At 52.4% G+C, this 15,783-nt stretch overlaps 1 protein-coding gene across 5 annotated transcripts in view; it reads left to right on the plus strand.

Annotated features, from left to right (window-relative positions):
- SLC6A4 (solute carrier family 6 (neurotransmitter transporter), member 4) overlaps nt 1-15,783 on the plus strand; it is a 29,131-nt gene that overhangs the window by 8,459 nt on the left and 4,889 nt on the right. For 2 of the 5 annotated variants that reach the window (XM_014548267.1, XM_014548268.1), the window contains exons 3-13: nt 947-1,081; nt 1,519-1,738; nt 3,216-3,246; nt 3,786-3,920; nt 4,279-4,382; nt 6,035-6,162; nt 6,423-6,535; nt 7,211-7,342; nt 8,528-8,627; nt 10,741-10,841; nt 15,364-15,531. In XM_014548267.1, the coding sequence (XP_014403753.1) occupies nt 947-1,081; nt 1,519-1,738; nt 3,216-3,246; nt 3,786-3,920; nt 4,279-4,382; nt 6,035-6,162; nt 6,423-6,535; nt 7,211-7,342; nt 8,528-8,627; nt 10,741-10,841; nt 15,364-15,531 (1,367 nt within the window). Of the gene's footprint in view, nt 1-946; nt 1,082-1,518; nt 1,739-3,107; nt 3,247-3,785; nt 3,921-4,278; nt 4,383-6,034; nt 6,163-6,422; nt 6,536-7,210; nt 7,343-8,527; nt 8,628-10,740; nt 10,842-15,363; nt 15,532-15,783 lie in introns of all 5 variants that reach the window. The other 3 variants (XM_014548271.1, XM_014548269.1, XM_014548270.1) reach the window with 3 other exon arrangements.

Raw genomic sequence — 15,783 nt, forward strand, 5'->3', positions numbered from 1 at the left:
CTGGGAAGAGCAGAGGTTGGAATCCCTTACCTCTAGCTTAGGAGGACTCACCCTTAGCCAGAGCATTACTTAAGGGACTGGGCCACTAGTGTCGTTTCTCCTACACTCATTCCTTACGGTGAAACCAGATAGGCAAACCCTTTGGACAAATGCTACCATGACAGCACCCTGTGGTTCTTATTTTCAATGCAGATTTCCACAGAGTGATTGTAAGTTAGGTGGAAACTTCAGGTTTCTAGGTTCAAAGCACGTTATGCGAGGGAAAGTTGTCTGGGAAAACCAAGCCGACCCATCCTGGGGCTGTAGGTGAGCCATCCTTCACCTGGCATTTCCACACTCTGCCTCAGCCACCAGAGCCAGAAGTGCAGCAGCCCCGCCCTCTCAGTCCATGACCAACTGCCCTTCTCGGGCCCACCGGCCAAAATGGCTCAGGAGGGAGCATTCTGGCCCAAAACTCAATGGAATGATGGAAAATAGCTAAATGTCAATAATCAAGAGTCTGGAGTCAGGGGTGATATGGATGAACAAAGAAACGAATTCAGTGACTCACAGATCATCTCAGCTCTTCTACAGGCTGTCACAGGAGGTCTGTCCCAAGGGTCCCAAACGCTGCTTCCTGTACTGGTTACATCAGAATCACCCGTGGAGCTGACAATTTGTTGTTGTTGTTGTTGTTACACCCATACCTGGAGCTTCTGCTTCAGGAAGTCTGGGTGGGTGGGTGTTTTTAAGTGATTCCGACGGGTGGCTCTCAGCCCTGTGGCTTTATCGGGGAGGAAATACTCAGAGAGTGAGCCGTGTGAGGTCGCTCAGCATAAGGTGGCTTCGTGACGCTGGAGCACCCGCTGGCTCTGCGATTCTGGGCGTGGCCCCTGGTGTCCAGGTCAGTGGCGCCATCCTGGCACCGAGCTGGGCAGAGTGTAAAATACTCTTTCGTCTGCCTCAGGAGCATTCCTCCTCCCTTACACCATCATGGCCATTTTTGGGGGGATCCCGCTCTTCTACATGGAGCTCGCGCTGGGCCAGTACCACCGAAACGGATGCATTTCAATATGGAGGAAAATCTGCCCGATTTTCAAAGGTAACGGAGAGGCTGAGGGGGCGGGCGTTCCCAGGAAGTGGTATCCTCCATCAGTGGGGGGCAGCGGGGGGCCTCTGGAAGCAGTGAAGCCTTCGGTCACCCTGGCAGGAAACTGGGAAGTAGAGTAGTTAAGCTTTTGACTGCTCGGGTGGTATGAGATGGTTAAAGGGAAACAGAATAAATGACAATGTACACGAAACAGAAAACATGCGAAAGCTTTAACAGCACACACACATGTTCTGAGACATGTAACCTTGCACATACGTATGCGTCCTTTACCACAGTGCCACTTTCCCACACCTCCTGAGTCTTTGGGGAATGAGATGAGTGGCAGCCCCCTCCTCCCAGCCTCCCCCCTGCGGTGCCCTCGATGCCCTGTTTCAGCCTTTCACTGTGGGGCTGCCTCTTACACTGGCCTCCCTCCCCCTCTGTCCCAGGGATCGGTTACGCCATCTGCATCATTGCCTTTTACATCGCCTCCTACTACAACACCATCATGGCCTGGGCGCTCTACTACCTCATCTCCTCCTTCACCGACCAGCTGCCCTGGACCAGCTGCAAGAACTCCTGGAACACCGGCAACTGCACCAACTACTTCTCGGAGGACAACATCACCTGGACGCTCCACTCCACGTCCCCCGCGGAGGAATTCTACACGTAAGTGCCTGCAAGTGAGGGCGCGGTCCGTGGAGGGCAGGCCACAGCCCTGGGGTCTGGCTTCTGTGAAGGGAGGCCCGGGCAGGGGTGGCCTCCCTCAGTCCAGATCTGGAGTCCCCCAACTCCATAACCTGGCCCGCTGTGCCATCTGGCCTTTTCCTCTGTGCCGTGCCAGGTGGCTCCAACGTGCCCAGGACGATCCCCACCTTCATGTGCCAAAACGACTCCCTGCTTCAAAACCGCCCTTCTTCCTGGGCCCTCCTCTCAGCCGGTGTCATGGGATCCCAGCCTCTGACACTTGGACAGTTTGAAACTGTTCACACAGTTCCTGGTCGCATGTGTTCACTGTGTAAGGGGGACCTACCCCCAGGAAGAAGATGCCTGGAGTAGGGAGTATTCTGTAAGGCGGGGATTCCGGGCGATGGCCTGGGAGGCTGCCTTTGGGCTGAGCGCATCTCTCAGGGTTGGTTGCCTGAAGAAAGTGCTAGTCTCTCCTTCCTGTTGGGCAGAGCCAATCCCAGCTCTTTTTTTTTTTTTAATCCTTGCCCCAGGATATTTTTCCCACTGATTTTTTTAGAGAGAATGGAAGGGAGAGGGGAGAGAGAAATATCGATGTGAGAGAGACACATCGGTTAGTTGCCTTCTGCATGTGCCCTAACTGGGGCTGGGAATCAAACCTGCAACCCAGGTACGTGCCCTTGACTGGGAAACCCTTCGGTGTGTGGGCCAACGCTCTAACCACTGGGAACACTGGCCAGGGCCAATCTCAGCTCTTGCTGAGGCTTAGTGACCACTTGGTGCTTGCAGTGCAGTGTCCGTGTCGTCTCTCTTTTTGTGAGACCTTTTAGCTTAAAAAATATATTTTTTTATTGATTTTTTAGATTTTAGAAAGAGAGGAAAGGAGAGGGAGAGATAGAAATATTGATGAAAGAGAAATATCAACATCCATCAGCTGCCTCCTGAATGCCCTCTGCTGGGGATGTGCTCTAAGCAGGAATCAAACCGGCAACCTCTTGGTGCATGGCCAATGCTCAACCACTGAGCCACACTGGCCAGGCCCGTGTCTTCCTGGCACCTCCTCCAGGTATCACGGCGCTGTGCTCAGGTCACTGTTCAGACCATCTCTCAGGCCTTTCTTTCTCTTTCACTCCAGGCGCCACGTCCTGCAGATCCACCGGTCTAAGGGGCTGCAGGACCTGGGGGGCGTCAGCTGGCAGCTTGCCCTCTGCATCATGCTCATCTTCACTATTATCTACTTTAGTATCTGGCCAGGCCCATGTCTTCCTGGCCCCTCCTCCAGGTATCACGGCGGTGTGCTCAGGTCACTGTTCAGACCATCTCCCAGGCCTTTCTTTCTCTTTCACTCCAGGCGCCACGTCCTGCAGATCCACCGGTCTAAGGGGCTGCAGGACCTGGGGGGCGTCAGCTGGCAGCTTGCCCTCTGCATCATGCTCATCTTCACTATTATCTACTTTAGCATCTGGAAAGGCGTCAAAACATCTGGAAAGGTAAGGAGGACTCCGCTGCTCCAGGCCTGCCAGGGGGCCCCAGGGGATCTCCAACTCAGAACTCAGTGGGCCAGACAGCCACAGACAGAAGGGCATTGTCTCCTTCTACACCAGACACATCCCATGATGCTCAATCTCTCTCCACCAAATGTTAGAAGGTTCTAGAGATGGGCCACTTCCAAGGACCATTACATGCTTTTAAAATTTTTTTCTTTACCCCCCTGGTAGCGTCACAATTGATAATAGTGGCAATAATTTATTGAAAAGCCCTGGTGGACCTTGCTCAGTGGCTACTTGACTGTTTCCTGCTAGATTCTTGCCCCGCTTACAGGTGGGGAGTGGGTTTGGAGGTAGTTAGCACCACCCAGCGGTGGGTCGGGTCCCTGTCTGATTCTGAAGGCTGTGACCAGTCTGCCCCAGCACCCTGCCTCCTACAATCACAGAGCAAAGGAAAGGGGTAGATCTCCTTTCTTGAAGGTTTTCAAGAATAAAAGACACCAACATCCATGTGGTGATCACCTGTCTTCCCTTCCTCACAGGTGGTGTGGGTGACAGCCACCTTCCCTTACATCATCCTTTTGGTCCTGCTGGTGAGGGGGGCCACCCTCCCCGGAGCCTGGAGAGGTGTTCTCTTCTACCTGAAACCCAACTGGCAGAAACTCCTGGAGACGGGGGTAAGACCATGAGGAAAACGGTGTGCGCCTCTCTGTCATGTTACTGAGTGAAACTAACCCTCCCAACAGGACAGTAGCAACAACTCAAATGTGGGTTCGATGGCAAGTCTGCAATGATGCTTCCCATCAGAAATACACGCAGGAAAAGTACAGTTGAGGTCACTGGCTTGGTTTGTGCCCACATGGCAGAAGAGAAACCGCATCTGTTGGCACTGGCTGTGGGCCCATCCCTGGAACAAGCCTGGGGAGCTGCTAATAGGTGTCTGCGCGCAGCCACGTGGGGGCACACGGCGATGGCCCGCTGGTACCCCCCCTCGGCCCAGGGCCCAGCCCTCACCCTTCCTCTGCTGTGTTCCAGGTGTGGGTGGATGCTGCTGCTCAGATCTTCTTTTCTCTTGGTCCTGGCTTTGGGGTCTTACTGGCTTTTGCTAGCTACAACAAATTCAACAACAACTGTTACCAGTGAGTATCGGGGGCCCCCCAAGCAAAGCTTATCAGGGGGTGAGTGTAAGTCAGCCGATCTGGAGGAAGGTGATTGAACCAATGGCCTCAAACCTGGCTGGGCTCAGGCCATGGTGACACTCTGACCCTCAGGGGTGCCATAGGCCCCTGATCAACTCGCCCTGAGCCAGAGCCTCACCCGGGCCACTCAGGGGCTGAGAGAGGCCCCAGGCCACTTCCATTCTGTGAGTCTCTGTAAATTTAAAAAAATTAATTAAGAAATTCTAAAGCAGGTTTACAAAAATTGCAAAAGGCACTAAATGTTGATATTTGACTTTATTGTATTTAACAACACAATTATAATGTGATCATTTGTTTATGTATATAGATACAAAAAGTATGATTGAGCAATATTTTTTCCTTTTTTTGGTTTTATTTTGTTACTCCTCACCCGAGGATATTTTTTCCATTGATTTTTTTTTTTCTTTAGAGTGGAAGGGAGTGGGGTGGGGAGAGAGAGAGAGAAATCGATTTGTTGCCTCCCACACTCGCCCCAACCAGGGGCCTGGATCAAACCTGCAACCCAGACACATGCCCTTGACCGGGAATTGAACTCTTGACCTTTCGGTGCGCAGGCCGATGCTCTAATCACTGAGACACACCAGGCAGGGCTGATTGAACTATTTTGACCAACACAAAACACCATCATTTTTATGGTAAAATCTTATTTCAGAAATGTTGATAAAAGAAAGTATTGCACCAATTACGATTTAAATATCACTCACCATCTTTAGAGTTGACTTTGTTTTAATGTTCTATCACAGAAGGCAAGGTGCAGCAATCGAATTATGCTACTCATAATTACAGAATTAATTAAAAAAATAAAAAGGAATTCACACACGCCCGAGCAATGTGGCCTTGCGTTGGGACACTGGATGAGGTCTTCTATTAAAAGTGTCAGGGTGTCACTGTGGCAGTCTTGTCACCTCAGTGGCACATGATGCAAAAGCCTAACGGCAGGAAGTCCTATGATGAGGTCTTCCATTAAAAGTGTCAGGGTGTCACTGTGGCGTCTTGTCACCTCAGTGGCACATGATGCAAAAGCCTAAATCTGAGCACTTCACAAATGGGAAGCCAAGCCCTGACTGGTTTGGCTCAGTGGATAGAGCGTTGGCCTGCGGACTGAAGGGTCCCAGGTTCGATTCCAGTCAAGGGCATGTACCTTGGTTGCGGGCACATCCCCAGTAGGGAGTGTGTAGGAGGCAGCTGATCGATGTTTCTAACTCTCTATCCCTCTCTGTAATAAAAAATATATTTTTTTAAACAAATGGGAGGCCAAGATGTCCTTCGGCCCCCACCTAACCCAGGCCCTGCTTCAGAGCAAACCTTGTTTGAAACCGAGGTCTGTGCTGTGCTGGTTCACATCAGGGCGGTATTTTAAAACCACCCTGACCAGCTGTCCTCCCTGCCATGCGTGATGATAAGGGCAGTTTGTGCTTCAAGGCTGGTCCAACAGTCTGAGAGGCCAGGCGCTGGGAGCGGGAAGGGACACCAGGTCGGGCTTGACGTCCCTGTGAGCTCTGCCCGCTCACCCTTGCCGCATCCCGAGAGACAGATGCTCCTCAGATTCCTGACTTGGACATGTCTCAGCCCCCTTGGGTTTTCTGCTCCAGGGACGCCCTGGTGACCAGCCTGGTGAACTGCATGACGAGCTTCGTTTCGGGATTTGTCATTTTCACGGTGCTTGGCTACATGGCTGAGATGCGGAAGGAAGATGTGTCCGAGGTGGCCAAAGACGCAGGTGGGGCCTCGTTCCGTTCAGGTCCCGTGTTCCCATGGAACTGCTTTGCTGCTCTTTGGAGCTTTTCAATATCTAACATTTGAATGATTTCTAAATGTTTTATTTTGTTTAATTTTTCAAAGATCTTAAAGAAATGTAATGCCTTGGAGATCTCAACCCTTTCCAGGTGTTCAGGCCATGGTGGGGATGGGGCAGCTCCCTGGACACCCCGTACCGGGGCCTTGAATACACTATGGGCTCCCCCTCCCCCTCTGTCTCAGGCCCCAGCCTCCTCTTCATCACATATGCAGAAGCCATCGCCAACATGCCGGCGTCCACCTTCTTTGCCATCATCTTCTTCTTGATGCTGATCACACTGGGCTTGGATAGCACGGTGAGTGGATGGGGAGGGAAGGACGGAGAGGAGGGGGGAAAGGAGGAGGTGGAGGAAGGGGGGTGGAAAGAGGAAGTTGTACCTGTTCCCTCCCATCCTGGCCTCCCCACCCCCCCTCCCCCGCCCAGGTGGTGTTGGCTGCCCCCTCCTGGTGCGCCCCCAGCCCCTAATTCACTCCTCATTGACTGTGCTTACCGCCCTCTAGTACCTTAGAGAGTCATGGATGGGGTGACTGGGTGTATATCCACGGGCCAGGGGCTCAGCCTATGTGAGCTGCTATTACTTTGCACGGTCCCATGGCCTGATGGCAGCAGCAAGAGCCCGGGCAAGGTCGCCTGCGTCTCAGTACCCTGCCGCCCACATCCGGCTCCGGGCCTTGCACTTAGCGTGGACTGAGTCTGGGCTTTGAGTTGGCGTTTCTGGTGCAGCCAAAGGCTCCCCAAGAGACCTCCCATAAAAAGTCCTCTCCACGTGCTGTGTTTTCTTTCCTTCATGTCCTCAGGGATGGGCTCTGAAGGACTGTAAACAGGAAAAGGTAGTTGCAGTGAGGGCTGCTGATCATGAGCAGCTTGGCTGGTCGCTCCCGGTCTTAACCCCGCCCTCCCGTTCACCGTCCTGGAAGGTGACAGCTTTGTGCCGAAGCCGCCCCTGTGACCCTGTGTGTGTCCCCCTCAGTTTGCAGGCTTGGAGGGGGTGATCACGGCGGTGCTGGACGAGTTTCCGCACATCTGGTCCAAGCGCCGGGAGTTGTTGGTGCTCGGTGTGGTCGTGACCTGCTTCTTCGGGTCCCTGTTCACCCTGACGTTTGTGAGTATCCCACCCCTCGGCTTTGAGTCAGCTCCCCGAGGGCAGGAGGACGAACGCTTCAAGAAGCCATTCCTTTCCTTCCATCCCACATGGTGCCCTGGCTTTGGGGCCAAAGCGGGGAGAGGGGGAGGCTTATAAAAAGCTTGTCATTAAAGATAAAAAGAAAAGTTGTTTCTAGTGGCGTCTGTCCATAGAATCTGGAGACTCTTGGCATTTTCCAGTAGATCCAACTAGATTTCAGGCGTGGCAGCACATCTGGAGAAAAACGAAGATTTGCTCTTCCAGTGTATTCCCAGCCCCTTGGGCTGCTTTCGTGGCAATATTGCCCTGATGTCCAGATGTGCAGAGCATCTGGAGGCTGGCGTCTCAGGTTTGCGATGTCACCGGGTCTCCTCCAGAGAACTTGCAATGGCGAAGACGTCAGATCCCCTCCAGTGATTTTTTTTTTTTGTAGCTGAAGCAAATACTGTAAAACGGACATCAGATAAGTACCCACAGATTTCCTAAGCTTGTGTCCTGTCTCAAGGCAGATTTTGCAGATATGAATCTTCAAGCCACGACCCAGTGTCTGTGGAGCTTCGATAGGGTGCTGGGAGCCTGAGCCGGACCCGAGGGACGTATGAGTTAGGGCGGAAGGTGTGACCCATGTACTCGGTGGGTCTGGCATTGTGGAATCTCCCAGATCCAGAGAGGAAGGGAGAAGGAGAGATAGACACATCAATAATGAGAGAGAATCATCGCTAGGCTGCCTCCTGCACGCCCCTCACTGGGGATCAAGCCCACAACCCGGGCATGTGCCCTGACCAGGAATCGAACCGTGACCTTCTGGTTCATCGGTCGATGCTCAACCACTGAGCCACACCGGCAGGGCCCAGATTCAGTCTTTAGGGACTGGGATTCTCTAAGGTAGTGTATACACAGTAGGTGCTCGGTAAATTGAAGAAAGTTGAAAATAGATCAAGGCCCTTTTGAGTTTGTCTCTCAAAACTTAGTGCGAGAGGAAACGGAAAGGGGGCACTCCACTGGGAGGGGAGAGGCCTCGAGGGGTGGAATCTGGTCCACCCTGAGGCCCTTATATTAGGTCCACGGTGGGACTCCCCAGAATGATCCTTCGTTGAGGCCCCTCTGGTAAAGAGGAGGTGATGCCTCAGGCGACCCCTGACCAGGGCCTGCTCGCCTTTGCAGGGCGGTGCCTACGTGGTGAAGCTGCTGGAGGAGTACGCCACGGGGCCCGCCGTGCTCACCGTGGCCCTGATAGAAGCCATGGCTGTGTTCTGGTTCTACGGTAAGATGCTTCCTTCCACCAGCCACAGTCCTTTCTCCATCAGCCCGCAGCCACCAGACTGGGGAAGGGCTGATTTCACCAAAGGGCGGAGGGTGGTCTGTGAGATAAGCTCAGGTGAGTGCCTTCCTCAGAAACAGGCCCTCCTCTCCGCCACCCTCGCACAGCAGGTCGCTTTTACCTGGGGAGGATGTTTTTTCCCCTCTGAGTTTATTTTATTTATTTACTGACTTATTTACGTCCTTACCCGAGGATATTTTTGCATTGATTTTTACAGAGAGGGAAAGACAGAGAGAAATATCGTTGTGAGAGAAACACATCGATTGGTTGCCTCTTACATAAGCCCTGAGCAGGGCTGGAGAGGAGCCTGCAACTGAGGTACGTGCCCTTGACTGGAAGTGAACCGGGGACCCTTCGGTCCGCAGGCCAACGCTCCCACAGGTTGAGAACCGCTGGGCTAGGGCTTCCCCCTGAGTTGAAATGTTCACCCGGTGGAGACAGGCTGAAGCGGTCCCTGCCGCTCACCCACAGTGGATGCTTACCATCCTGAGTGGCGGTGAGAACTGGGCGGAACACAGAGACGCAGGGCCCGGTGAAGGCATTTGCAGGGACCATATCCCACTGTCACAGAGAGTGGCCCTCAGCTTACGTTTCGCAAGCAAGAGCTCCCCGCAGAGTCCCCAGGCAGAGGTTAGGAGTTTATCTTCTAAGGAGGAGGCAAGAATGTTCCTGTTTGGATGATCTGCCCTGGAGAAACCGCCTCAGGTCCCGGGATGGAATCTGATAAGGATGAAACCACCGGGAAGGAGCACACACAGTGAGCTCACCTGGGTCCCCCGGCAGGAGTCCCAGGAGCCCCTGCGTGGGGCTGGGGAGGGCACAGGCAATCGGAGTGAAGACAACCAGGTCCACGGATACCTCTCTTTATCTTTAAAATCCAGAAGAGACGAATTCATTCTGAAAATGTGTTTATTTTCCTAGTTCCTATGATAATAAACAGCTTTAGTGTGTTTGTCATTATGTATAACTAGAGGCCCGGTACACGAATTTGTTCACTGGTGGGGTCCCTCAGCCTGGCCCGTGCCCTCTCGCAATCCGGGACCCCTCGGGGGCTGTCAGACTGCCGGTTTCAGCCCGATCCTCACAGGTTGCCCAGGGGTCGGGCCGAAACTGGCAGTTTGACATTCCCCAAGGGATGTAGTAGTGCGCAAAGCGGCAGGCAGCCGTGGAGGAGCCCAAGTCGGGGCTGGGCACCGCACCACTCCCGCTCATCCTGGCCCCGCTGCACCTGCTACTGCCACTCAGTAAGCTCGCTGAGCGGTGCTCCCGCTGTCAGAGTACACTAACCAACAGGGGGCAGCTCCTGCCTTGAGCGTCTGCCCCCTAGTGGTCATAGTGACTGGTCAAATGGTTGACCAGTTGCTTAGGGTTTTATATATATAGATATGAAGGGGGGGCATGTTTTGAGTTGCATGTGAGTCCAGTTTTTTAAAAAGAAGTCCTCCCCACCTCCTCGGCAATTCAGACGACGAAGTTCAAGTGTGTGCACCACTTTAGACCTACCCAAGGTACTGCCAGGCTCTCTCAGGGAAGCCAGTACAGGGCACCCTTCCTGCCCCTTTTCGATTTCTCACCAGCCGGGGTCTCACTTCTCACTTCCATGCCAGTTACTTTGACAGAAGAACCTTGATGGTGCTCTGACAGGGGGCTGGGCCGTGCTGTAGTTAAAATGGAAGTTTCCCGTACATGGTCATAAGGTCCAAGTCAGTCTCTGTTTTGCGGGTTCGTCATTCCTAACTAAAACGTAACTTCCTTTTCCACAGTAGCAATAAAATAAAATGTATGCTGAGATCTTAGAAAGGCCGTGTGGGCACCAGGAGGGGGCTTTAGGTCTCTCCCCAGCAGTCCCCCTACCCAGCCTACTCTATGTAGAAAGAACGTTGCTTGCTCTGAAATGCGATTCTGGGACAAGTCCCTCTGTCCCACTTTCAGCCCAGATCGGTGCCCTGAGCCCCTCCCGGGGCATTTCATGGCTGCTCCTCTCTCCGAGGGACCGGACAGCCCGCGTCCTCTCGCAGTGATCAGTCTCTCTCTCTCTCCCCCCGGCTGGTTGCAGGCATCACCCAGTTCTGCAGCGACGTGAAGGAGATGCTGGGCTTCAGCCCCGGATGGTTTTGGAGGATCTGCTGGGTGGCCATCAGCCCTCTGTTTCTCCTGGTGAGTTGTTATTTCCCTTCTCCTTCCGGCCCTGGAGAAAGACCCACTCAAACACTTACAAGAAATAAGTCGTATCGAAGTGAAACATACACAGAAAAGGGTCCAAATTGTAAGTGTACATGCCCTGCACTGTTATAGAGGGAGCACACTTTTGTAGTCAAAATTATATCAAGAAGAAAAACAATGAGCTGAAGCCCCTCTGTGTCCCCTCCCAGTCACCGTGGCCAGCCTGGCTAACCACTCTTCTGACTTCCAACACCATAGCGTCATCCGGGCCTCGGTCACCTTATTGCTTCCTTCCCCTGCTCAGGGATCATGATAAACAACGTTTATTGAACAGTAAGCATCAGGCCAGACGTGGTATTACTTTTAATCCTCACTACAATTCTGTGAGGTCGTATAGCTCTAATACCCCAATTTACATTTAAAGAAAATGGAGGCTTAGAGACGCTAAGTAAAGGGTCTGAGGTCACATGACAATTAAGAACTGTTCAAGGCTGGGGAAGGCTTTACTGGGCTGCTCACGAGGCCCTGGGCAGGGTCCTAGTGGTTTTATGTCCATTTTCTTTTCTTTTTAAAAAAATATATTTTTATTGATCTCAGAGAGGAAGGGAGAGGGAGTGAAGATAGAAACTTCAATGATGAGAGTCACTGATTGGCTGCCTCCTGCACGCCCCACACTGGGGATCGAGCCCACAACCTGAGCATGTGCCCTGACAGGGAATTGAACAGTGACCTCCTGGTTCATAGGTTGATGCTCAGCCACTGAGCCACGCCGGCCAGGCTTCTGTCCATTTTCTTAAAGACGCCCCCACACAGGTCCTCCAGTGTGACCTGAGTCCATAGTAGAATCTACTTATTGCCAAAGGAGCTGGATGAGAACATTTGGGATCAGCCGTTGCCCATTTGCCAGGACGTGTTCGGTGGCCACAGCATCTTTGCTGCAGGTGCCCTGCGCTTCCCTGGTGTCCGTCTGGAGGAGATGTCTGCCCAGCGATGGAAAGCACCTGCTAGCACCCCACGTGCGCTCGGAGGTGGCCTGGGGGGAGCCACGCCGTGCACATCGGCAGGGACTGCTGTCCTGGTCTTTCGTGTACCTGTAGGTTTATTTGGGAAGGGGGAGCTTTTCTACCTTTCAGTGCCGGAAACGTTATTACGGTAGACTTCCTACCTAATAAGCTCCAGCTTATTAGCAGCGTCTGGGCCATCCATTGTCCTTAGGACGTCTCTGCCTTTGGCACACGGCTGTGCCTTCCCCCTCTTTGAAACAGCCCTTTTTGCGATCTGTTTTGACTTTCTCAGGGAAGCCCTTTATTCTCTGTACTTTTTGTACAACACATTAGTCTATGAGATGAACGACATGCTCACCTGGGCTTCTCAACGCTGCCCGTGCCTCTCCTCAGAATTCCTCCGCGAGGTTTCCAAAACCTGAGCCAGCCGAGCAGCAGGAACGCCCAGCGGCTCTGGTGTGGGCTCTGGGCTCCAGAGTCCCCTAGACCCTGGCCCGGTCGTTCCTTGTTGCCTTACCAACTCCTTGTCGCTTTTAGATACATTAGAAACATATCCATTTTAGAATCCAGAAATGGTAGCTGTTTCCAGCGAGAGGGTTGGTCTGAATCACCTGCCTGACAAGACTAGAAGTCGAAGTCCTGACATAAATGGGTTATTCATTTACGTTATTACCAGTGCTTCTCTGTAATCTACTTAAATCCTTTCATTTGTTTTTCAAAGGAAGGAGAGACACTGGATTCGTTTCTTGAGGGAAGAAGTCGTGTTTGTTTGTTTGCTTCAGCAGTCCCCACACAGGCAGGAAATGATGTCCAGGGCTGACATTTGGGAGAGGCAACTGAGGCACTCAACACAGACATAAAATTTAAGGGGGCACCCAAAATCTCAGCAATAAAAATAAATGCTATTTTTTCTTTGTTAATCCTCACCTGAGGATATTTTTTCCATTGGTTTTTTAAAGAGAGTGGAAGGGAAAGAGGGAGGGAGGGAGAGAGAGAGAAACATCAATGTGAGAGAAACACATCAATTGGTTGCCTCCCGCTCATGCTCCGACTGGGGCCAGGAATTGAACCTGCAACCCAGGCCCATGCCCTTGACTGGGAATGGAACCTGAGACCCTTTGGTGCACGGGCCTATGCTCCAACCCCCGAGCCTCACCAGCCAGGGCTGTAAATGCTATTTTAATGCAATATTTCTTAAAAATCTGAAATTAATGCCCAAAACAATCCCTGATGAACAAAATATCAACATTTAAAATAGAGACAGGATCCAACCCTGCATTGGGATGACTTATCTCACTCCCTCACCCTAATCTGGCCGTGTCAGATCCTGTCTTTGTAACATATTGCGCTCAGATATTACTTATCTTGACTCCTGAAATTTTGGCCCCCTGAAGTGTTGTGCCTGAGGTGAGTGCCTCGCCTCTCGACCTGACCCTGGCCCCAGGCTTTTACTGTTTTCACTTCTGTGAACTGCTGGGTGTCTGGCGGACCGGGCGAACTCCTGGTGGACTGTGTGTTTTGCTGTCCAGCAAAACCTACGTGCAGATCCTGGGTTCAGACACGTTACTCATAATTCCCGTGGTGCTCGCTTTCCTCGTGTCCTGTAGAGGCAAGTGCTCCGGGGCACGGTGAAGAGGAGGCGCATCTGTCTTCCACTTCTGGGTTTACTTAAACAGATCCCCTGCTCTGGGCTTTATAAGGCTGCTCTAGGTAAACAATGAGTAGCTTACTAAAAATAATCTTTGTCACTGAAGCCAAGTTACAAAAAAAGAAAATATTGTCTACGAGCAAGGAGAGCCTGGGACGTGTAAAGGGGTGAGGCTGGGATGTGTAAAGGGGTGAGGCTGGGACGTGCAAAGGGGTGAGGCTGGGACGTGCAAAGGGGCGAGGCTAGGATGTGCAAAGGGGTGAGGCTGGGACGTGCAAAGGGGCGAGGCTGGGACGTGCAAAGGGGTGAGGCTGGGACGTGCAAAGGGGCGAGGCTGGGACGTGCAAAGGGGTGAGGCTGGGACGTGCAAAGGGGCGAGGCTGGGACGTGCAAAGGGGTGAGGCTGGGACGTGCAAAGGGGCGAGGCTGGGACGTGCAAAGGGGTGAGGCTGGGACGTGCAAAGGGGCGAGGCTGGGACGTGCAAAGGGGTGAGGCTGGGACGTGCAAAGGGGCGAGGCTGGGACGTGCAAAGGGGTGAGGCTGGGACGTGCAAAGGGGCGAGGCTGGGACGTGCAAAGGGGTGAGGCTGGGACGTGCAAAGGGGCGAGGCTGGGACGTGCAAAGGGGTGAGGCTGGGACGTGCAAAGGGGCGAGGCTGGGACGTGCAAAGGGGTGAGGCTGGGACGTGCAAAGGGGCGAGGCTGGGACGTGCAAAGGGGTGAGGCTGGGACGTGCAAAGGAGTGAGGAGAGTAAGTCCAGAGAAAGGTTTGCGGTTGGCGGGGCTCCTGTTTTGAAAGCTTCCTCCTGGGCTTAGGATAACACTGCTCAGAAGATGGATGTGTGTTTAACATTTTCCCATTTTATTACCTGCAGACAAAGAAAAGAAGAGATATAAATAGATGTTTAACCACACAAATAATTTACATTACTGTCTTCTTTATGGCTATGAAATAAAATAAAATTAAATCAAGAGCAATAAGTATTTGGCCACAGTGGTTACTAGGCAAAAACCGATACTGACGCTCTCTCTCTGGAAACCAAACTGAAATAAGAAAACGCATAAACGGAGTGTTGGAGCACGCCGTGGAATTTTTCTTGCTCAAATTCTTCACTGAATTTTCAAGGAGAAAGTAGATTAGGCTGCTTTTTCCTTCCATTGTCCCTTTCATTAAGGGGGCCTGTGTCAGGCAGGCATTCGTTGTTGGGATGTCTGGGGGCACAGCCAGCCTTGTAGCGACCCCAGCTAAGGCGCTTAATGCAGGAAGCAGCCCTGGGGCAGGGGAGAGAAGGAGCACAGACCCAGGAACCTCATTCTCTCTCCTGGACATAGGTCCCTTCTATCCAACCAACACCACCGCAGCCGAGGAATGCAGGAGGACATGGGAGCAAAGCAGAGGGGAACAGGAGGCCCCCGGGCTGGCAGGGGCCGGGCTGGCAGGGGCCGTGGAGCGGTCACACAGCTTATTCCTACCCCGTCAGATAAGAGGAGCCCAAACCACTTCTGGTGTCGGCCGATCTCTTCCCCTTTGCCCTGAAGGGGGTGCTGTAACTCCCTTAAATAACATTCTGAGGTCTCGGCACCCCCACTCCCGTCCCATAAACCTCAAATCAACGCTGTAGAGGTTGAGGTGGGGGGTCGGGAGGAAAGTCAAGATAAGCACCTGGCTGTTTTATTTTGCAGTAAATGAGGCACAGGAATCGGTGCATTTAGTGTGTCAGAGTTCAAGCTAAGATACTGCACACAGTTTGGGAACTTCCTGACAGTATCTTAGCTTTACATTTGGTGTTTGTGGTATCAGAACTGTGTCTAGTTGCACAGATATCGTTAAGATTTTTAATGTTTCTCGGAATTTCTGTTTTAGTTCATCATTTGCAGCTTTTTGATGAGCCCGCCACAGCTGCGACTTTTCCAGTATACTTATCCTCACTGGAGTGTCGTCCTGGGCTACTGCATCGGAACCTCGTCTTTCATCTGCATCCCCACATACATCATCTACCGGCTGATCATCACTCCAGGGACACTGAAGGAGGTGTGTGCTCGCTAGTGTGTGTGTGTGTGTGTGTGTGTGTGTGTGTGTGTGTGTGCGCGTGCGCGCGCGCAGACTGGTAATTGTTTGGGAAGAAAAGGATTCTCTTGTTATGATTTTTCAAAGGAGATAAGTTCACCACATGAAATTCACCTTATATATTTATGCTAGAGGCCCAATGCACAAAAATTTGTGCAAGAGTAGGCCTTCCTTCCCCTGGCTGCCGGCACCGGCTTCCCTCCAGCCCCAGCTTTG

Source organism: Myotis brandtii, unplaced genomic scaffold (assembly GCF_000412655.1).
Source record: "Myotis brandtii unplaced genomic scaffold, ASM41265v1 scaffold50, whole genome shotgun sequence".
Taxonomy (NCBI): domain Eukaryota; kingdom Metazoa; phylum Chordata; class Mammalia; order Chiroptera; family Vespertilionidae; genus Myotis; species Myotis brandtii.